Source organism: Silurus meridionalis, chromosome 12 (assembly GCF_014805685.1).
Source record: "Silurus meridionalis isolate SWU-2019-XX chromosome 12, ASM1480568v1, whole genome shotgun sequence".
Classification (NCBI taxonomy): Eukaryota; Metazoa; Chordata; class Actinopteri; order Siluriformes; family Siluridae; genus Silurus; species Silurus meridionalis.
In genome coordinates this window covers 19,410,124-19,435,002 of record NC_060895.1, presented here as the reverse complement: position 1 = coordinate 19,435,002, position 24,879 = coordinate 19,410,124, and the positions used below count along the sequence as shown (strand labels likewise).

The 24,879-nt window shown below is 36.4% G+C and overlaps 1 protein-coding gene and 1 non-coding gene across 2 annotated transcripts in view; both read right to left on the bottom strand.

Annotated features, from left to right (window-relative positions):
* Positions 1-24,512, bottom strand: part of nphs1 (NPHS1 adhesion molecule, nephrin) — a 146,763-nt gene extending 122,251 nt beyond the window's left edge. The window contains 3 exon segments of the mRNA XM_046862206.1: positions 6,377-6,571; positions 18,219-18,298; positions 24,440-24,512. Of these exon segments, the coding sequence (XP_046718162.1) occupies positions 6,377-6,571; positions 18,219-18,273 (250 nt within the window). The 5' untranslated portion in view covers positions 18,274-18,298; positions 24,440-24,512.
* Positions 20,377-20,448, bottom strand: trnak-cuu. The gene has a single exon. It is a non-coding gene; the product is annotated as a tRNA-Lys (tRNA).
* Positions 24,513-24,879: the final 367 nt, after the last annotated feature.

The window sequence follows — 24,879 nt, the reverse complement described above, 5'->3', positions numbered from 1 at the left end:
GAGAAAGAGGAGAGGTGCGAGGTGAGTTTTTATTCCCCTTACAAAAAATGTGTGAATAGTCATTTCATTTCAAGATTAGAGCTTCATAATACACTGCTATCCCACAGAGCTGTCGAATTCTTAAATCTGATTGGACAGAACGCGTTTCTATGGTAACAACTTACCCAGAGACTTGTGCAGCAGATGTGCCACATGATCTAAGGTTAATAAGAAAAAGGTCTAAAACAAACATGTTGTTAATTCAACATAAACGCATAATCGCTGATATGGTGAACGTTGCACCTTATGAAAAAAAGTGAATGTTTATTTAACATTTACGGGAAGGAGTTTCCAGTTTCAGAGCTTTGGAATACTCAGTAGGTTTTCTGTCATGATGGAAAAATCTTTAGGACAGGGTACTTTGTAAGGTACAGGAGGAGATGTGTTTTTTAGAAGAAGATTTTTCTTCTAAGACTACAAGAAAAATAACTTCTAGAAAACAAAAGAGAACTTTTGAACTTCAATAAACTGAATGAAAAACTCAAGAAAAAGAAAGATTTGTGGGTGAAAGTTTGCATCTGGCATAATTACATTTAAACCATTAGTGATTTGTCTCATTGAGGTTTGCTAATAGTTAATGTATGGAAAAATGGACAAAAGTATGACACCTTATACATTAATATATATATATATATATATATATATATATATATATATATATATATATATATATATATATATATATATATGCAAAACATGATTATTGGCAGATTGAGATAGAAATTAGAAACAGTTTTTGACTAGAACCTAAAATGTTCCAGAACATAAAATTTAACTGTAAATGTAATCTCTCTCTCTCTCTCCAATATATATATATATATATATATATATATATATATATATATATATATATATATATATATATATATAAAATATTATTATTAAAATATTATTATTATTGTATAGCGCTTTTACAATGGACAAGCATTACAATTGTCAATGACATAATCATTGCAAATTACAAATTGCTGTTGTGTAAGAGGAATCCGAGGTGTAAAAACTACTTTAAAATCATAATTGATTAAAAGTATTGATACCTTACTGCAAAACGTACAGATACCTTACTGCAAAAATGTGAGGAACCTCTCAGTCTCAGAGAGGGGCAATATTTGTATTCACCTTCAACAAAAGCTGGTTCTCTGTGTTTTTTTTTATTTATTATTTATTCAAGCTCTTTTTGGACTGTAAATAAGGTCAGCGGTGCTAAAAAGACAGCAGATGTGGGTAGGGGAGTGTTGAGCCTTAATGACATCCAGCCTAGGTATAAAATCTAATTAGTGCTAGTCATTGTCAATTAAAATAGTACATATACTGAATCATAAATGTAGTTGAGTGGAGTGTAAAAGTTGCTTATATCCTTGATACTTAGTAAAACTAAAATCTTTTTGAAAAAGAATTGCTTACGTACAGCAACAAACTACATTCACTCAAATACATTACACCACTGAGAGGAATAAAACTTATATGCAGTTATTAAAGTTGATAAAGACAGAAAATAATTTGAGTTGTAAAAGGAACTATGCTTCATGTCAAGCCACATCACACCATCCTGTCATTGTTTCATAACTGCACACCTCAGAGTGTTAATGTCTTTCTTTAAAGGAATTTACAAGTCCTTCTAGGGCTTGTGTCATACAGCATGTCTTAATATGCAATACTGAGTCTAATCAGGATGTTCGTTAAATATGAGCAATTACTGCCACTAAAGGACGACTTTTTTTTCCTGTGTGAGATCCATATATTATTTACAAGATGAATATTGTGCCGCCAAGGGCTTCATTCACTGAGCTGTAGCTCTGTAACGATTAATGGCTCCTCTGCAAACTTTAAGCATGCTGTTTGAGCCTTGAACAATCTCTCTCTCTTTCTCTCTCTCTCTGTCTCTCTCTCCCTCTTCAGAAGAAAACTAACATGCAGAAAATAGTATCTTAGTATGACAACCCAGTGCAGCTGAGAAAAAGGAGGTGTCAACCAAGCTGGCAAGATAATTAACACTAACCAGTAGCAATTTTCGGATCAATGCTATCATAGGAGGAGAAGAAGGCACTTTAAAATTATTAATTATTTTCCACTCTCTTGGAGTCGCACTTAGTAAATGCTGCGATGATGTTTGTGCTGCGGATGATGGGGAATGTGTGATGGTGTTTATGTGAGCCCCGTAATTATGCTTCTGACATCCAACATGCAAGATTGACAAGAAGCATTTTCATGTGTTCATTTTCTCTCATCAGGGTGTAAGTGTGTGTGTGTGTCTATGTTAAAGTTAAAGACCACTATAGCTGTGTGAAATTAGTTCAGATCTTTCAAGTATATTTATGAAAATACCATTTACCAAGGAGTGCCGCTGTTACATCTGATATAAAGTGATATCTGCATTCTTGAATTAGTCGATAGCTATTATAAAAGAAGCAGAATAACACAGTCTCTACTTTGGTTTCTGCCAAACAGACGTGTGTTCCATGCCCCTTGTTTAGCCTTGAATGTAATTGCTGATGGTTTTTTTATAGACTCTGCCTGCCACACCTGCTACATGCACCATGAGTATTGAGTGCTATAACCCTCCAAGCAACAAACTTAATTTCCCCTGATTTAACCCTAATGGCTGCTATAGAGAGCACTGATTCAGCACCATTTTTTTTTTTTTGCTTTTGTGCTTTTGCTTATTTCTCAAAACAGGATCTCGAGTGCTCAAATTAGAACCCTTTATAGTTAATGCTTCACAGAGCTAAAAAACATAATGCTTATGGGTCTCCATGGTCCGATAAATGACTCCAGCACACTTCTATGAATTGATTACTTAAATATCCATTATCACCATGCAAATGCAATTGGAAAAAACTTGAAAATATACAATTATTCAAATGAATTTTCCCTGGTAAGGAGTGTAAAAATCACAGGCGTGTAATTCACTGTGAATCACATTCACTGTGAGTCACTATAATCACTGTATAGTCTTTTACATTCAAACACAATATATCATCTTTATATACATTATATTTACTGTTAAAGGGTTCTGCATAGAAGTTCACCTGCAGTACATGCAGTACAATATTGTATTGTTCCCACTGCAAATACACTATATTGCTTTCTACATACAATAATCGTGTGCTATTGCACTATATAGGGTTCTACAAAAATACAATAAATGTGTACAATACTGTATAGTGTCCTGCCTGAACATATACTCTATTTAGTGTTCTACATACAATAGTTGCACACTGTATTGTATAATGTTCCTCATAGACATGCACTATACAGTGTTTCACATGAAATAGATGTGCACTACACTGTATAGGGTACTACATAGAAGTGGGCTATAAATATAGTGTTCTGAATACACTTGATGTGCACTATACAGTATAGTGTTCTACTTAGAAGTGCACTATACAGTGTTCTATGTACATAAAGTGTATGTGCATTAGACTATATAGTGGTCTATCTGCAAATGCACTAAAGTGGAACCTCGGAGCTCGCGGCCTCAGCGCTTGCGACCTCGCATGCTCGCGACTTTCATTCCGACCGGCGACTCTCATTCAGATCGGCTCGTGAGCAACCGCGAGCTGCTCAAAACGCTAGTTTTAACATTTCTAATCAAGGTTTATCTCATTAAAATTGTCTAAAAAATGCTTTAAAACTATTTTTATTATGTATGGAGTGAAATAGTGTTATTTACTAATTTAAATCGATTTCGTATAGTGTTCTTTGGGTTTTTACTGGGTTGGAAGGGCGATCAAAGGTCGCGAAAATTGAACTCATGACCGGTCTTGGTCCCTAACCCTCGCGAGCTCCGAGGTTCCACTGTATACAGAGTTCCACATATGACTATAATATATCATTTTCTACATAGGAGTGCAGTATATAGTCTTTTACATAGAGTAGCTGTGCATTATATTCTATAGTGTACTACATAGAAGTCCATTATACAATGTTCCACATAGAGTATAATCGATGTTCCACATACAGTACAATAGATGCATTATATTGCATATTACATGATATATTTGCACTATTTTGTATAGTGTTCTGCATGCAATGACAGAATATACAGTAGTGTTCAACACATTGTAGCTGTGCACAATACAGCATAATGTTCTAGATTCACACTGTAGAGCGTTCTGCATACACATCACTACATCATTTGAAGTATTTACTGCAAGTTTTATACCTTAGAAAATATAGATATCCTAATGCAAAGCTGCATTCTCGTTTATAATAGATTCCCTTCCAGAGGTTGAAGGAGTGTTATGAATGATTTGTATTTTGTATTTTTTTGTGAATGCAGTGTATATTTTTTTTTATTGTATTGCTTATAACAGAAAGTGATTCATTACAGAGTCAATAGCTGACTCAAATAATGCCAAGGAGAATCGTGTCAATGAGAAACCTAAACCAATATGATTGACCAATGAACTTAGGTAAATATTTTATTGACATGCAAAGAAGACTCATTCAGGTAAAATCAGTTGGGTAGTTATAATAGACAGGCAGACGAATCCAAGATGTGAATAAAGTGTGGTAAGAAACAAGCACAGGGTCAGGCAATCAACAAACAGCAGAAACAGGAACAGAATTGAGAAACCACAAACAGAACAGCAGCAGAGTATCAAACATATATAATAAGGTTGCGTACAAGGCAAACAGAGCATAAAAATCTGTGAATAGTCCATGAATGAAAGTGCCTTTATAGCCACCTTGTGGGTAATTGAAAACAGGTGTTTCTGTGAGATAGTGACTACATACCCTGAGATTTTCGGAGCTATCGTTAGGTAAATAGAGCCACTCTTATCCTATTTGTTAAACTATTGTTGGTGAGAGACGAACTGGATCAAGTATTTCAGAAGCATCGTATGTCAGGGGATTTTTACACATGACATTCTCTAAAATGGTGCAAAAAACAAAAAACATCAAGCGAGCAGCATGTCTACGAGTAAAATGTTATGCAGATGGAACTTAGCATGCAGTTTAGTACACAGACGTATGCAGCCCTTCAAGAAATTAAGTGGTTAATCAAAACCAGCCTCAGCAAGCCATCTGATCAGTGACTATGACCATGAAATGAATGTTGGCAACAAACTGGACTAGAAACAGCTTGTTGGAGTTACAGGAAAAAAAGAAAAAGAAAGAAAATGGAGCAAAAATAGAAAGAAGCACCTAGTGAGTGGCAGTTCTGTGGGTGCAAATGGCTTGTTAATAAGGGAGATCAGTGAAAAATGGTTGACAGAAAGGCCAAAGAAAGAAAAACATGTTACATCGGTGTTGTGCAAAAGTACATCTCTGAATGAAGTAGAAGATCACAAAGGGTCACTCGCTGTCAGCTAAAAATACCAAAGTGAGTCTACAGTGAGCACAGGCTGACTAAAAACAAAATGTCTAGTTTAGCCATTAAACTCAATCTGTGCATTCTTTGTTTCTCTGATGATTCACGTTTCAACATATAAGCAATTCATCACATACAGTATAAACTGGTCAGATCTTTGAGCATACTGTGGGAATTTCTATACTCATTATCGTCAATAATCAATATACATGAACAATATACAGTCAACCTCACCTAAACATGCACAACAATGCCCACTACATTCAACACACTGACTGAATACAAAACACAACAAATGACAAGATAAAGAAAAAAATGATGTTTACAGGTTAATTTTTTGAATGACAATGTAACTTTACCTCTAACTGTTAACCCTGGAGACTCCTTCCCAAAATGCTACTAGAACATCCAAAAAAATCTTTCTACTAGATCAATTAAAGGATGGGTTTTTAAGCGGGTTTTTAGATTCCTGTTAAACACCTGATCAATCAAAATTAAGAAATCAGCAGCACTGTGGGATAAAGAGATCCTGTATTTTTCTAAAAGGAAAACAGAAATGTGTTTTAGTTGTGTTTTAAATAGGAATCACACAACCCTATAATGTTTTATACAAACTCAGTAAAATGTAACTTATCTTTATGTTTTATACAAATTTATTTATTCACTAATAAGTTACAGAGATGATCGCTAATACATTACAAACTTTGCGAAATTCTTGCAGTCAGGTAAGCTAGCTCGAGGTGACAAAGGTGATTAAAATGTGTTGATCTGGGGACCTATCCACCACTCTGTTACACTTGAAAATGGAATAAATTACCGTACAACGTTCATGAAAGTATTAACTATATGCCGTGATGCATACATTTGCATCCGGATATTTCAAATTCTATGCCATAGTTTTTCATGCAGAAATGTATAATGCATAAACAGATTTTTTAACATAAAACAAATGTTTTTTTCCCACTGCATATGTTCAGCAATTGCTACGGATTGTTCTCTCTGTCTCTCCTCGCTTCTCACCTCTTTTCTCATCACCAGTCATGGTGTAGTGTGGGTGGCCGGGCAGAGACCTGTGTGGCCCCAAAAGCAGGCCATCCTTCACCCACTGCACGGTCCCCGAGGCCCTCAGCACTTCACACTTCAGCAGAGCCGTGGCTCCAGCCCTCACGGTCACGTTCTTCGGCTCCGTCCTGAACGCCTGCTGCCCACACACGCCTGCACAGGGCAAAAAAGAGAGGGAGATAGTGCTGAGAGAGTGAAAACGACCTTACAAGAGCTATAAAATACATTATGAATGTTGTTTCATAATGAGTTTTCAGACATCTCTGGATGTTTCGTATTTGACTTGGCTGCGAGATGGTACATCAGATCCTGTAATTACAACAGCTGCAGTATCATGTACATGTTATCTCATTAATTGAGTTCTAATTTAAAACGTGCTGCCATTTGGTTTTATGAGTCGACCAGGAAACAGGGTGCAAATGATCCCTTAATAAAAACAAAACAAAAAAAACCTTTCAAGATGCATAAATCCAGGGGCTCCTTAGACATCTGAAAACACTTTAGTACCATTAAATTACTTGTATTTATCATGGTCGTGTCTTGTTACGGGAAAGTCTAGCAAGAAAAAAATTCAACTTTGTCCATAGAGAAAAGAAAAAAAGCCTGTTGCTTCTCTCTGAGGAGCGTGAGGATCCACTTATGGCATTACTATCCCTCATCCTAGTGTATGTTTTATTGATAGCAGATTGGAAGCAATTCTGCCTCACAAATGAGTCAATAAAGCAATTACGGTGAATTAAATGTCGCCTCGGCAGGGGGAGAAAAACTCAGGGAAAAAGCAGGTAGCCTCCTCACTCTCGCCCTCGCTATTTTCCTTCTTACTCTGTGTACCGCCAAGCCAAAATTCACACAGAAGAATGATGGCCGAGTGTTGACAACTTCCAATTTATCAAACGCCAGGCTGTTCTTCAACGATCCGTCTGATATTTCATGACCGTGCAGACTGTAGCTCAAATCCGACATATCTTCCATGAACATGATTTAAACCTATAGGCTATACCTCAGACAAAAGCTGACTGGGTATGTAGTAAATACAGCTTCACACAAGGATTATGACACATGTCATCGAAAAAACTAATAATGGTAGCTAATAATGGTAATCCAGTTTTGCTGATGCTTATGGCTATTCAGGAACTTTTTTATTCTTTTTCTGTACTGTTGTCTAACATATACTATGTCTTAGCCCAATAAATAATGACTGAATTTAAAAACAGCACCATATCCATCATCTATGCTTAGGTGTACTGCTTCCAGTATCTGCACTTTATTTCTCAGATGTGCTTCAGGCGATGTTTCATTAAACCCTCAAAGAAAGTACAATGAAGATTAAAATGAACTCCAAGCAGTTTTCCAGAGCATCAAAACGAGGTCACATTATGTGCAAAAACACAGCCCGTATCTTTCATTTGATCTGTGCTTGTTAGCATGCTAATAAATAATTAAATGCATGTGGTACGAGGTAGCGAGTTGCCAAGCTAACTACATTCTTTTTTCCACATGATGACTGTTAAATCTCAAATTGGATTGTAATTTTCGCTTTGGATTTAACCTGAAAAAAAAAAAGAACTAAGATTTCAAATGCAGATACCATCACATTAAGCCACATCCAATAATAAGAATATATTCACTGAGATATTCAGATAGTATAAACAAAACTGATGTATTGCTAGCTAACACCAGCCTTGTCTCTTATATTATACCTTTCCTTGTATAACTGTAGTTTAGAAATTGTGATTGAAATATGCAGTGTCAATTAATATTCAGCTTAATGATATATTTGATTTAACTAAAAATTGGAATTGTAAATTCTTTGAAATGTTTTAAGTTCTTTGTAACTTTGTCTCAGTCAGGTACTGATGTAGTGTGAGGAGGTCTAGGGTGCAGTCAGTGTTCCAATTCACCCCACAGGGCTTTAATAGGGTTGAGGGCAGAGGTCTTAGCAGGCCAATCAATATCTTCCACTTCAACCCATGTAAACCATATCTTCATGGAGCTTGCTTTGTGCATTGTCATGCTCGAACAGGGTCGGGTCTCCTAGTTCAAGTGAACCTTAAATAAAAATGCAGTGCTACTGCATCCAAACACATCCTGTATAAATTTGTGCCTCAAACGTTGTGGGGAAGAACCACATGTGGCTAGAAAAGTCAGGTGTCCCAATACCTTTGTTAATATAGTGTATTAGAATAGTTTTTGAGTTGTCATAAAAGACTTTGGATAATAATACAAAAAATTGTATGATCAGAGAAGTAAGTGGTTTTGAATGTGTCGGATATTAATAGTTCTGTATACTGAGATGCAACCCGAGCAAAAGAAAAAGCAAAAAAAAGAGAAAAGAGATACTGAAAAAGATCATGGAATGAAAGATTGAATAAATATGATTGTGGTGAATAAAAATAGGGCCACATTTCTTTTATGAATAGCACAAAATTAAAAATGATTAAATAAAACATCAATGACAAAAAATAACTATATATTTATATAGATATATTGTGTTGTTACTCCTTTAACCACTTTTACTTTAGCAGTTTAGGCTACAGAAGCTCGTCTGTTGGATCGGACAACATGGAACAGCCTTCCCTTCACACATGCATTAATGATCCTCGGCCGCTCATGACCCTGTCACCGGTTCACCACTGTTCCTTCCTTGGACCACTTTTGAGAAATACTATCCACTGCAGGCCAGGAACAGCCCACAAGAGCTGCAGTTTTGGAGATGCTCTGACCCAGTCGTCTAGCCATCACAATTTGGCCCTCGTCAAACTCACACAAATTCTTATACGTGACCATTTTTCCTGCTTCTAAAACATAAAATTTTAAAAACAAAATGTTCACTTGCTGCCTAATATATCCCACCCAATAACAGGTGCCATGAGTAAGAGAAAATCAATGTTATTCACTTTACCTGTCATAATGTTATGCATGATCGTGTATATATATATATATATTTATATTTATATGCATATGTCTGGAGATGGATGAAAACTGGAAAGCCCAGACAAAACTCAGTACCCATAGCTCAGGATAAAACAATGCTGAAGCTGTGAGATGGCCATCATGCCACCCTTCTTTGTATTTCCTGCTACATTTTGTGCCCACAAGAATAATAATACATAATTAAAGTAATAAACTTCCTACAATCCTATATTAACTTTCATAAATATATAAATATTTGGCAGTTGGTGTTTATTTTGGCCATCTACCAAAGAAAATGCCTAAATAACAACACTGCTTGGACACATAATTATTCATTAGCTAAAAGAGACAGCTCTGTTAGCGGTGTGCTTTATTTGCATACACAGTTTAAAGTGTGACTTTCGCAGTGTTCTCCAGTCTATTTTTTTTTTTCCAGATCTAACTTTTATACACTGGAACATTTAATGCAAATGTGATTGTAGTCTACTCATCAGGCTCAATCTATCAATAAAACAAAGCATCTCTCGAGAGTATATTATAAAGACTTTTCAACCCTCATAACCAGCAAACACCAGTGAATGCAAGGCCTGCATGGCTGCGCTCGGAGGCCCGAGCAGCGTCACATCAAGGCTGCATCAGTCACCTCACGTCAGACTGGAAGGGCGCGATCGGACTCGAGCGACAAGACGGAAAACACATTAGCATAGTGTTTACATAAATGAATACGTAAACACAGCCGTAAGATCTACGTGGTCGAGTTTAAACGTTTGCCTCACAACGCTTTCTCTGCCGGCCAAGAAGATGAAATATGAGAGGCAAGACGTGTCAAATCCTCACCAAGCTCTGAGTCCCGATGCGCTGCTTTTACATCTTATTTGAGAAAGATAATGGCATGAGATTAAGTTGTTCGCTGGAATCGGACTTTCAATCTGAGCTGGGCGCATACGAATACGGGTTCAGAATGGAGAGTGTTACCCCTAATACAATGTACGACATCTTATTACCCTCTGGCTATTGAGGTCTGAATATGCATCGCGTGTACTCTTAAGAATCACCACCGGGCTCTTACTAAAAGAATCGGCAATGTTCCTGTGCATCTTTATTTACGAAAGCTGAGAGCAGTCTGATCGTGAGCATTAATTGAGCACTCGTCCTCGGAATGAAAATGTTTGTTTTCCCTAAACATGTCACATTTTGAGCATTTCAAGTCAAGCACGTCCAAATGTGGATACTAAACTTGTTATGTCTCTAATTAGTGTCTTTGCTTGGCAATCTATTTTCCCAGCAGTTGTCAAAAGAGTCACGATGCACACTTGCTTCCTTGTATCGTTAATTTCTGTTATTGACGTTAACTGTTGTGTGGTGTGGTGCAGTGTGTCTGAGGCTTGCCGCGTGTTGCTGCACGTTTTGAACACAGAGTGCCCTAATTAAAATAGTCCTTTGCTGATCAAACAGCGCTACGGACTGACAAGCCATCATAAAAACGTTTTCATTTTGCACAGGTTTAGCTCAGGAGCCGTGTCCCCCTGTCACTGACTGCTGATCACGCAAAGTTAGAGAAGCAGACTAAACAACACTTCAATTTTCTACAACACAAGCACACAGGTGTGTCCTATCATTTTTATATGTACTTTCGAAGATAATGAACAAAACAAACTAGATCTTGCTCGCCAGTGGAGTCAGTGCAAGATTAACATTTTGTAGTTCATGCTAGGTGGCTTGAACATGTTTATTAGCCTCATCAGCATGCTATTTGGGATGTGTGTCATGCACTGGGATTAAAATATTCATTTCTCTGTAATATTACAATCTCTTTCTCTGTTCTCCTTCAAGCAAGCCCAGATTGATCGGCTGCCTTATTTGCATAGCCCAGATACGTCGAAGCGTCCTGTAAAGCTGGCGTTCGTTTTCGTCGCTTGTTCGCCTTTTTCTCAGTATAAAAATAGAGCTGCATGTATTAGCGATGCAGCTGGTCTCTCTCTCTTTCTCTTTCTCTCTCTCATCAGCAGGATTGTTGGAGAGAATCGACAATCAATTTGCAGGAAATGAAAATGATCATCTATTTCAACAGTCTATCTTTCAATCTCCATGCTAGTAAAAGAACAGCAATGGCTTGGGAACCCATGCAGCCAAGCCAAACACGCAACGCTACAAGAGTCTAATACAAGACGCTATTTTTGTTCTTTGTCAGATCTAAAGGTTACTCGTGCCATTCAAATAAATGAGACAAAATGGTATTTATGCGAATAAAAGCTATCATGGTACTTTCTGTGCAGGTACCAAAAGTTCACACCCGACAAATGTAATTACATTGTTTGGCGTAGCGTAGCAGCACAAAGGCACCATGCTACGTGTTCCCTCATGGCCTTCAAAACACCATACGCGACTTTGCTAAAGTCGGTGGCAGGTGCATTATGGTGACTCACCAGCAGCACAATTGTGAAGTAAAAACCACACAGTAGAAGGTGAATAGCAGCAACCTAGAGCTCGGACACAAAGATCGCACACCTCAGGAGAAACAGCCACGGTAGGAGTTACGGGTTTACGCTCTGCAGCGTTCCTGGCTCAAGCGAAACACATTTATTGTATTTGGGAAGCCAAGAAAGGTTTGGCAAGGTGTAAACAACTCTGATTTGTTCTTGAATTTAGCCCTTTTTCAGTGCTGATATGTATGAGCCAGTGTATTTACAAAATTGAGCTATAACCCGTGAGCTTCGATAAGTTTTGTGTAATTTTAAAGATTGACAAGTAGCATGTATTATATTATATATAATTACAATTAGCTACCAATTAATATGTTTGATCCTGCAGGTCAAGTGTTTTTTTTGTATTTATTTATTTATGTATGTATGTATTTATTTATTTATTTATTTATTGTATATACTGTTTATTGAACACTGAGCTCATGCTGTGCTTTTTTTATTTGTAATTTTGCATTTAACCTACCAAAATATAATATAATATATAAACTAAGAAACAAACATATAAATTCATTAATTCATTAAAAGAAATTGTGTATTCTAATGATATATGTTACAGTTTCTATTATCCTTTTGTTAGTACAGATGTGGAATACAATTGGAGCTGATGTGAGTGCATTCTGACTAAAGAATGGATCTTCCTTCTTTGTTAACATCATATTTTACTTTATGGTTTTTTGTGTGGATGTTGCACAATATGTAACAAAAATATATCAAATTCTACGTGTTAAATAATGCAAGGCCTGGATTATGCATAAAGTGCATAAAATCCAACAGGTTATTTTTATTTTTTATATTAATATATATATTTCCAGACAAAACATATATATATTCCACATGCATACAAGGTCATGAATAAGAAGGCAGCAGTATGTGGGCAGTGAAAACATCAAACAAACTGACTGTATTGCTTCAAATCTGCAACATGGAAACATAAATACACACACATTCAAACAAGAAAGTGAAAACAGCTGGACAATAAAAGACGTGAAAATGTAAATCAAAACAATTACATGTGCCACTGAAAACCAAGACATGAACGAACCTCAAGAAACCTGAAGAAGGATTTGGATTGTAATTCATTTAAAAGAGTTTGTTACAGTGGCATGGGGTTTCGATTAACATGAACAGATTTGCATTCAAGTGTCCATCAGTGAACAGTTGATGAAGCAATGATGAACTATAATGATTGGACATTATGTATCAACCCAGATGGAGATTGGTTCCCTTTTCTATCTTTCTTTCCTTCCTTTCCTTTATTTCAGGGATTTTTTTTATTTCCCAATCTATTAATATCTGTAAAGCTGCTTTTGGGACCATGTCCATATTTTACAAATAAAATTGAATTTAACTGAATTAAACGTAAAAATGCGCTAATGCTGCAAGCCAGCTCGCTTTCCATTATGAATGATAGTTACTCACACTGTTATGCTGTTACTTTTCTTTTCTTTTCTTTTCTTTTCATTTTAAATAAAAAAACCGAAATGTTAGCAATAGTAAACTCTTGTGTTAAAAGTATGGGAGTATTTACCCCATCCCTCCATTCCATTATTGATTATTTTCCAATAACAGCACACCCTGCCATTTTATTTTTTACCTCACTGATTTGAATCAATGTCACTGAGGCAACAAAAATCACATTAATGGCTCATCTTATCAAGGACGCATTTGTAACTGAAACCATGTTTTCTTTGTGAAACCCCTGAAGTGTATCTGAAAATCCAGTTCACATCTCATTTGTATCTTGTTGCCACACATATCATTCACATAGCTCCATGTTCTCACCAATGACATGGAGGTGATTGTCGTCATCTGTTAACGACTAACACTTGATATCGATGCAATTAGTCGTGTGATTTATTGTCGCTTCTTGTGTTCACAGAAAGCAGAAAAGCTGACATAAGAAGGCAAGCTGTGAAGAATGATCACTGAGTTCAGAGATTTAATAAGGTCACCAGAAAAGAGTAAATAAACTGTGTTGAGAAAGATGCCATGGAAACATCTTTCCAATTAGCAAAACTGTTTTTTTCTTTATTAATGTCTATTGTGCCAGTAGTGTGCTCTTTGGAATATTAAAGTGATAAGGCCTTAAACAGTAATATTACACTTCATGATATTGGGTTCACACTTTTGGTCATTTTCTTTTCGTGGTCCGGGTTCCATAGTATTATATCATCACTTCCTGATAATCAAATGCACATCGATATTGAGCAGACCTCCTGTAAAAGAGCACGGGTATGTAAAAGGAGTCTGATCTGAGTGGGCTTGCAGTCAGTGTTTTCAGAAGCATGGAATTGCAAAAGTCGTATACGCATAATGCAGTCGCGGAAAACAAGTGTTAGGTGCATGAACCGAAGCCCTCAGGAGGTACTTATAGGAGCTAATTTACAAGAAGCTCTCTATATTGGAGTGTGTTCAACCTACTGAACATTGTCTGACTCATCTGAGTGAACAATGACCCAAATTTTTGCATTTTTATTCATCCAGCAGACGCTGTTTTATCCCAAGCGACTTACAATTAAGTTGAAACCGATCTCACTTATTTAAAGGGTGGCGCGGGTGGATTTAATTTCATTTGGGGAGAAATAGTATAAAACACGAAACCCTGCTCTTATCTTTAACCTCTATACTTTATTATATCTGCTGAGCTCTAAAGAAGTTGTTAGAACTACTTAGAAACATGCAACTATGTTAAATATGAAAGTTAACACTGTTATGAGAGATATGGGAAGTGGTAGCTTTGTGGTTAATATCTTAGACTTCTCACTGGAAGGTGATGAGTTTAAACCATAGAACCTCCAAACTCCCACTACTGGGCCCCTAAATAAGGCCCTCAACTGCTCAGTGTACAAATTATATAATTCCAAGGTGGTCTGGATAAACGTGTCTGCCAAATGGCATAAATGTACTAAAGGAAAATAAGAAAGGTAAAGGGATGTTAGGAGGCTGTGGTCAGCCATGATGCAGCACCCCTGGATCACAAAGGGTAAAAAGGCCTTGCTCAAGGGCCAAAGAATTGCAGCTTGGCGATACTGGGGCTGGAACCCCTGACCTTCTGATCAGTAAACCAGAGCCTTATGCAGTGAGCTACCTCTTGCATATCATTCAATGGCGAGGTGGTGTTAGTTTTACTGTTACCATAACAACATGTCAAAGTGTGTTTTATTTCTTTTATCCTGCAACAAATTCTGTTCAGGAAACAATATTATTAATTAAAATATTATTAATTTAGAGATGTCTTGGAACATCCACAAAACAAATCTATATTAATCACAATGAGCAATTAACAAAGAATTTTTTTTTTTTGTAGCTCTGGAGGAACCCTTTAAGGCTCTACATAAGCACATCCTATTGGAGATGGTTAGAACTCGAGAGCACGACAGACACCATTTTCGGCCGCTTGGAATCTACCTGGAACAGTTCATCTCTCGTAAACAAGATGTACATCGTTAGAAAAAGAAGGTCATGGGATAATAACATTCCTTTTCCAAACATTAGCTTGATTTATTTGCAACATTTGTTTTGAAAATACATAAATATCGAAAATGCAGTCCTTACCACTTGATAGTACAGTACATCAAGTTTTATTAAAGATTTGGGAGACAGGAGCTTTTTTTAATGTCATGGTCTAGACCATGCCTGATCATTTCTGTGTTTTCTGAATGTATTCACATTACCAGTATCACATACAGTATATGGAAAAAAGTATTTTGTACACACCTGACTTTTTTAGCCATATGTGGTTCTTCCCCAAATTGTTACCTCAAAGTTGGAGACCCACAATTGTATAGAATTTAGCATAACATTTTCCATAAACTTTATCTAGAAGACTCAAACCTGTTCCAGCATGACAATGCCCCAGTGAACAAAGCCAGCTCCATGCAGATATGGATTACTTGGGTTAGAGTAAAAGATCTTTAGAGGCTCCAAATTTACTAACACCCTTGTGTCTGAATACGCACACATCTCCACAAGTACACTCCAAAACCTAGTGGAACATCTTTCCAAATGGGGAATGTACAATGGAATTTTCAAAAAGCACAATGTTATGGTCCACAAAATTGTCTTATTTCTGAGTAAAAAACTGGTTCCGTAATTTACCTTTACTATATCTTTGACTGTATATTCAACATCCTTATTTATTTCCACATTTCCAAAACACTTTAAACACTTTTATATTTGCTTGGATTTGATAAGACGTGAATTTGTGACTCAAAAAGCACACTCAGATGGCTGATAATAGCTGCAGTAGACTTGCTAGCTTAAGATAGTGTAAAAATGCAGCAGGTTTTATTTTTCTCGCCTACAGGAAAGACGTGCAGAGCACTCAAGAGGACAGAAGTAGATAAAACGGCTGCTGGTGGTGAAGTTCCAAATTAATGCGTAACTACTGTAAAGCCATCACTGTGAACACTGTAGGTGTCTTATAGCTTCAAATGCATGTTGCTTAAAGCTGTTGCTTTTAACCATTCAGATTGTGACTTGCTTGCTCCAGCGCCTTCTATAAGGCATCAAAACACATCAGAATTTTAACGTCCTTTGATTGGATGGTCAGAAAACACTCAAATATATTTCTGTGGATTTCATATCTGTTTTTGCATTCCACAATGGCAGACAGATGAGAAGAAACTGATTTGGATCAGATACTCTTACAGGGACATTTATGAGATGGACTTTTCAAGATACGCTAGTAAGAAAAGGTCGGGGAAAACAGTCCAAAACATTTGTTAAGCTTTTTAATGAAACATTTGAAAGTATTTGCACAATAACACATTTGCCTTCATTTCAAATCCCAAGGAAAACCGTAATGCCAGTTTCTGAGGTTACTATTCATGCTTTTGCTTGAGATTATGTATGCGGGCAGTGCAGCTGTGGCTGCAGTGAAAAAAGACTTGTTGAATTGTGTTAATTTGGTTTCTAGTTTTAGTAATTGCATTCATTAACACTAAATGAGTTACCAGCTCTCTTCTATACTGCATTTCTGTATAATATTGATGGTTTCTATAGCTGTGGTGTCATAACGATGGTATTAGTGGAATGAATAACAATTGTAGTGGTTGTTATTAGATGCCAACTGGTAGTGGTCTACAAATAGACAACTGGTGAATCAGGGACAGGGTCCTGGGCACAAGAAGCTCACTGATGCACTGGTGGGAGTGAATGCTAACCAGTTTCGTCTGATCCCACAGAAAAGCTGCTGTAGCACAAATTACTGAAAACATTGCTCATTGTGAACACACTGTATGGGGCTGTGTAGTTACAGAATGCCCATGCTGACCCTTATCCACAACTGAAACATGAACATCAAAAACCAGACCATGGAGCATTAAAAGAAAGTGGTTTTGTCTGATAAATCACATTTTATTTATCATCACGTGGAAGCCTGGGGGCATGTTCCGAGGGCATACTTTGAATATAACATTACTCATTAAAGATTACATATTTTTTTTAAACATCAGTTCACATTCAACATACTACACACAGATGTCAACTAATGTTGTTTGCAAAGGAATTGTTTTGCACATTGATACCGTGTTAATGAAAGGTCAACAAAATCGCTCAAATTCCTTCACATTAATCCTTTCCTCATATGTTTAATTGGCTACAAGTTTCTGTGGTGTGAAACTATACCAAGAAGAAGTGGTATCTCAGTGGTTCAGACCTTCTTATTGCAAGGGTGTGAGTTCAAACTGCAGTATTATAAACTGCTGGGCCCTTGAGCAAGGCCCCTAGCCCTCAACTAGGGGTGTACCACTAAACAAAATTAATGGTTAGTTAAGGTAAGGTTTTTATGTCATGGTTTAGTTAAATTTCGGTACAGTTAGGGGGAAGAAATGCAAAATATAAACATAACATTCCTTGTTTATTTAATAATGCAGTTTATTATATTAACATTTGTGAACATCAACAGTTAAACTTTTTAAAACAATTGTAAATAAAATGCCAAATTAGTTTAAATAATATATAAAAAAATTATATTTGATAAAAATAATATCTTTATCTTTAAAGCTGTATATGTAAACACCATGCATTTCTTTTTTTTTTCGATTCAGTTTGGAAGCCAGCTAGCTACTGTTCACAATGAGCCCGTATCTGAGGTCTAATGCATGTGGAGAAAAGGATCTAGTTTTATTAACTTAATATGACACTTCATCCAATTACTAGCATGTGGAACTGACATAAAGATGTTTTTTTAGCATGGAAAGACTGGTTGATGATCACGCAAGTGCCTGGTGTCCACCCACATTTCTTAAGCATGCTGCACATCTCAATTTAAATGTATCACTGGTGTTGGTCTCTCATTTAGTGTTTTCGTTCTGATCCCCTGGATTTCTGGAAATTAATTTCTGGTAAGGTGCGAAAGTGAGACATTTAATAACGGTAATAATATCAATGAGTGACTTTACCTCGTACCTCGCCGAGGAGCAGAAGAATAGCACTGAGCAATGACAACACAGACATCTCATCCAGTTACAGACTCACTATCCTGTAACACACACATGTGCAAACATACAGTCAATGAATGAAAGCAGCAGGAAGTACGCAGGTTTCTGCAATACAAAAGCACCAACCGAAGACACAAGTGCAACACCAAAAACACAACAGCATGAATAAAAAGCCAAACTAAAAGACAGCAGCAAAACAGCAAAATGCAACAGTACGACTAAAAACACAAAAAAAAAAAACCCTAAAAATGTAATAAAAATAATAGAGTACATAGACAAAGGTAACAATATAAAAACACATCAGCATGGCTAAGAACACAACTGCAAAAGCAAACACACAATTTAAACTACAACAGCTGAAATGGAAGGACAACATTAAGACAGAAAAACACACAAAAAAATCTTAAGTACAAGAACTAAAAAAAAACAACTCAGTAAATAAAATAAAAAAACAACAGCAAAAGTTAAAGTCAATAAAAAATATACAACATATTCAACATATAAACAAAAAATACATATAATCTAAAATTTTAATTGCAAAAAATATATAAATAAATACATATTGGGCAAAAGTATTGTCCAATATAGACACCTTTTTTATCCACTTCATCCAGTAGTTCTTTCCCTAATTATCACAAATGGGAGACACACAATCGTACATTTTTTTCATGTCTAGGAGTCCCAAATCTGTTCCATCATCACACTGCTCCTATGCACAAAGGGAGCTTCATGTAAATATGCTTTATATGGGTTGGAGTGGAAGATCTTGAGTGGCCTGTTATAGAGCTTTGACCTCAACCACTTTTGAACACCTTTGGGATGTATTGGAACACTGACTGCACTCCAGGCCTCCTCACCTACATCAGTCCACAGTCTCCATAAGCACACTCCAAAATGTAGTGGAACATCTTCCCAGAAGAGTGGATTTTTTTCATAAGTGGAGGTATTTATCCAATATTGTATGGAATGGGATGCTCAAAAAGCACATACCAACTTTTATGGTCAGGCGTCCACACACTTTTGTGCATATAGTGTAAGTTCAGAGTGTTGTTTTTTGTTTCAAGTGAATGTGTCTACTGGTGTGTGTCAGTCACTCCCTCAGGTATCGTGTCTTCTACACAATCTTCTTCTACCTCCTCCAGTTTCGCCTCCTACAGCTTCATTTCAGGCCGAGCTAATAACGCATGGATTTCAGGTCAATTGCTTCACATTACCGAGCACCATGGAACAAATAATAGTGATTTACTTAATTAAAAACCAAACATTCTGCTGTCTGAGTAAACAAAAGGAGTGGAACGCTTTGGCTCTTTGAAGCATTTCCCACTGTCTATTAGTCTCACTTCATCAGGCTTTGATGAGAATTAGCTCACTGTCAGATATTCCCAATGCCAATAAACAGTGCCAGGCCTCTTCTTCTTTTTCTTCTTCTTCCTCTATTTTTTCTGCAATTATTATAATTTTGTCCTTCACAGCTGCAGAGCGATGGAGAGCTTTCAAATTCCGAGCAACTCCTACTTGTGCCATGAAACCTCAACTGTTCTCAAATCTCTCTCCATTTCGATCTCTCCCTCGTGTTTTGGCACTAATCACCTACTGGTGCGATCTCCGAAAACAAAAACCTAAACAACAGCTTTCAGTGGCATGACACTGATTCGAGTCCTGAGGGCTGAAGTCTGTGTGTATGGTGTTCATCTGTTTTTTTTTTTTATTATTCACAAATAAAAACAAATAAAAATAGGAAAAAAACATGTAAATTATGGTTTAATATTGAAAGCAGAAAAAGGTGAATGTGGGATTTTACTTTTAAGTTTTTAAGCGTAAACAAGCAAAAGCGAATTACTCATTTAGTTATTTTTATTTAATTAATCATAGAAAATGTAGCAACAAAGATCTCACAATACTAAATATTTTCAATGGCCTAAAGTGCACAATAATTCCAATCTAACAATCTTAACTAAACTTTCTTTCGGCTTCTCCCATTAGGGGTCGCCACAGCGGATCATCTGTATTCATGACCCGCGCGTTCGAGTTGGCACATTTTTACACTGGATGCCCTTCCTAACGCAACCCTCCCCATTTATCCGGGGTTGGGACCGGCACTAAGAGTGGCTGGGGTTGGTTCCCTGACCGGGGATTGAACCCGGGTTGCAGCGGTAAGAGCACCGCATCCTAACCACTAGACCACCAGGGAACCAATCTAACAATCTTAACTAGTATGGAAAATTTAATTGGTGCTATTTTTCAAACAACTTGAAACCAAGTAAAAAAAAAAATAAGCAGGCAAGAAACTGTAAATAAGGTGCATTTTAAATATTTTAGATGGGGAAAATGTTCATTTTCATTATTTTCAAAATAATAAATTAAATAAATGCAATGTACACAGACCCTAAGACAAAGAGCTACTATGGAAAATACAATTTGTTTAGCTTGTTTGTATCATACTGTGTTTTTTTATTTTGTTTTTTTTTATGAGTAACACACTTACTGTGTGTGTGTGTGTGTGTGTGTGTGTGTGTGTGTTATTATCTGAGAGATCCCACAGTGTGTGTGAAAGACTCCAAGACGATCGCGTGGCACGTAATGAGACACACCTCGTCCCATGTCTGACCGTGTTAAGCACCAAATCCCTCAAAAAAAATCCCAGACACTATAATTAGAGCAACACTGTACAATAAATGATACATTTTTAATTAAGTTTTTGTTTGGTTGTGTCTCGTTGCATTCGAGGGTCTTGTCAGGCTCGGTTGGTTTACTGTGCTGAAAGATTCATGTGGACAGGCACAAAAGGCTAAAAAATCATGGGGTGCAATTTAACCTGAAAGAAGAAGCAGGTTTTATGCTACGGTGGCCTGTAAGTGCAAAACACATCATCAAGCAAATGAGGTGACAACAGATCCAGTTAAACACAGCGTTTGGAACAGGAATAAAAAATAAAAAGAAATAAAACCTTAATCGCAAGTCAGAAACCATGACAACGAAAGCACACATTTGCAGCAACAGAACGCAAATATTAAAATAAAATGGTTAACAAATCAACAATTAAGAACACAAAAACAACATAAGTAGAAGCACAACAGGAAATCAGAGAGCATAAGCAAAACAAAACAACACAAACAAAAAAACATCAAAAAGAGAAACACAAGTAGAAACACAATAATGGTTAACAATATGACAAAAAAACTATAACAATAAAAAAAAACCTGACCATTTAAAACACAACAGAAGAAAACACTTTTGTACTTCGCTGTGGACAAGGGTGTCTGCTAATGGTCCAAATGTAAATGTAAATATAAACACAATTACAAGAAAATTAGACACCAAAACAAAACAGCAAAATCTCAAAACCAGCCAGACACAACAACAACACTATAAATAAATAAATAAATAAATAAATAAATAAATAAATACAGCAAAAGTAAACAAGACAACAAGGAACACAACACAAACACCGAAGATAAATAAACAAACAAACAATTAAATAAATGATTTAATTAATTCAAACAGCTAAAGTGGAAACAAAACATAACAAGAACCACCCACCCATCCATCCATCCATCCATCCATCCATCAATCCATCTACCCACCCATCCATCCATCCATCCATCCATCCATCTACCCACCCATCCATCCATCCATCCATCCATCCATCCATTCACCAATTCATCCAGCCATCTATCTATCTATCTATCTATCTATCTATCTATCTATCTATCTATCTATCTATCTATCTATCTATCTATCTATCTATCTATGGATTTGCTGTTGTTTTTGTGTTGTTTTGGATTTGCTGCCATTTTATTTAACTCATGTTTATTTCATGCTGTGCTTGTTGATTTGTTGTTTTATTGATGTTTTGCTGTTGTTGTTCTATTGTAGTGTTTTTTATTGTAGATTTTTGTTGTTTGTAGTGTTTGTAGATTAGCTGTTGCTTTGTTGTTGTTTTACTGTTGTGTTTGTAAATCGACAGGTATATTTTGTTTTCTGTTGTGTTTTAGATTCGCTGTTTTGTTTTGTTGTTGTGTTTGTAGATTTGCTGTTGTTGTTTTTGTTGTATTTGTTGATTCGCTGTTGTGTTTTCGAATTTGCTTGGTTTGTTTGATATCGTTTTATTATGTTTTTGAAATTGTGTTTTTCAACTTGCTGTTATGATTTGTTGTGTTGTGCTTTTGAATTTTTTAATGTTTCTTTTTGTAGTTGTGTTGCGTTTTTGAACTTGCTGTTATGTTTTTTCGCTGACACGATTCTGGTTTTGTTGTTTGCCGCTGCATTTTTTTACTTTGTTATTATATTTGGTTATTGATGTAGTGGCCACCGTAACATGCAGATTCAGACAAACCTCCCAGAAACACAGACGCCAAAACAACAGTCAGTCGTATTAGTGCTGAAATTATACAGCAGCTGATGGATGAGTTTGACTGTAGCCTGAGACACTAGCAGTCGAGTTTTATATGCGCGTTTTCTCTTCATAGCCTCAGAATTGAAATACGTCTGTGGCTATGAGAATATCCATCAGTCCAGGCAGATAAAGCTCTGCAGCGCTCTAATCTGTTTAGATCCAGGCCTGCTGTGTCAATATGCTTTCCACACGCTATCGAAGATGGCAGCACATGCTGCGACAACCGCGCTGCCTACGCTCTGCACGTTTCCCTTCTATAATCGGTTCTGACCTTGCCTCTTTCTTTCTCATTCTCTCTTTCTCTCTATCTCTCTCTGAGCAGAAAGAGAAAGTTTGATTTGAAATTTGATTCGCCGATGCAACTTTCAGGTCGACGAAGGGAGAGGACACCGACCGTGACCCTGTTAGGTGAATTTTAATGGCTTCTTTCATAACTTTTTCCAATGGCTTGACGGTTTCTGGCCTTGGCCTATTTGATGTGAAAGGCCCATGAAATCAAGCGATGTCCTGGAAATGAATGCTTCACTCAGAGCCACTCCTGAGCTATGCAGATTGGAACACACATCGCTTATATGCTCCAAATCCCTGTTTTGCTTTGATTATGTATGGTACATGGTATTTCTGGGTGGGTTTTTTTAGAGGGATGGATGAAGTGAAGCGCTGTAAAATTCAAGAATTTTCAACTGGAAACTGAATACCGCCCCTAAACTTTTTTGCGAGAGTGCTGATAGAACTTCTTTAAAATACAAAACCGAATAAAGCAAAAGCAACAAGTGATTTTTTCAAACCAAACTTGATAAGAACAACAAATCCAATGTCCAAGCTGAATTACTTATACAACATAGGACAGCTAATTTTAATATGAGCAAAATACAATGTTTTGTACATTCAGGGTTTTTTGCTGTTTCCCAAAATTCTTGCTAAGCTGCAAAGTTCAGCATAAAATCAATTTAAATATATTAAGTACTTATGTAGTAATTTTCTAAACCTAGAATTCACTTCCACAATAAGAATTTTCAATGCAAAATGTTATAAATGAAAGGGGGTTAAGTTTATTTTTGACAAAACCAAAAAATATTATAAATAATCCACAACTATATTAAAATGAGACATTCTGGGAATTTCTCACCATTTGCATTTTCAGTCTTTCAGTGGGTCACTTTTTAAAAATATTTTGTAAAATTGCCTCAGTAAGCGCCTAGTGAATATACAGTAACTACACTTTCCACAAGGTAAATGCAGAAATAAATACTTTGCAAATCAAAAGTATAAAAAAAGTCAATTTCTCTTTTATATAATACACAATCGCTTTTAAAAGGTTTTATGGAATGCTTGTGAATGTATTATGAAGGCTCAATGTAAGTACCCTTCAAAATGTACTTTTTATATAAGTAGTTTTTAATAATTTCCATAAATGCTGAAATACTATTTATTAGACTTTTGTTTTCTACTGTAGAAAGCCATGGTACCTATAAGTATCTATGATTCAAGGTTAAACCAGCGAGCGTCCTTGGTTTACATCAAGCAAAATTACTGTGCTGTCTGTTGAGCTTTTCAGTGTAGTCAAAACATCAAAATGTGCCTTTAACTTTATAACTTTTTTCCAACACCCACCTGTCACATGAGTAAACTCAGTTCTGACAGACAAAAAAAAAAGAACAACAAAGTAATGATGATAGAGGCCTTCTTTCAGCTTCACATCACCTCACCCTGACTAAGTCTTCTAAGAGGCACGAAGAGAAAGAGGAAAAGCAAGTAGATTTGCATGAGAATAGTTAGAATTTACCTTTGTTCAACGTGGTGCGACTCGATACTCATCCTTTGGTGTAAAGTGGGTACACTGGCGAAGACACTCCGAGTCTATGATGTTCACACCCTTTCTCACTGACAGCTCCAAAATGGCATGGGGGAGGCAAGGAATGAAGGAGGGATGTGAAAGCGAGGAGGAAAAAAGGAATTAGATGAGAAGTGCTGACGTAAAGAAAATAAGACGAAGAATTCATTGGAACTTGATGCTGCAGCTCTTCACAGGTCATTGCCCTGCTTGCTTTTAATGCTACGTCTTTTTATAGTCTCTTTTCAGCAATATTGTGTAAGGTCCTTTTAAGTTGGATTTTGCAGTGATATATTAAAATGTTCTTCATTGGTTGGATTAACAGGATTGTTTGGCTATACATCTGATTCATCTAGCAAATGCATTTTTTTATATTCTTACATGTTAAGCAA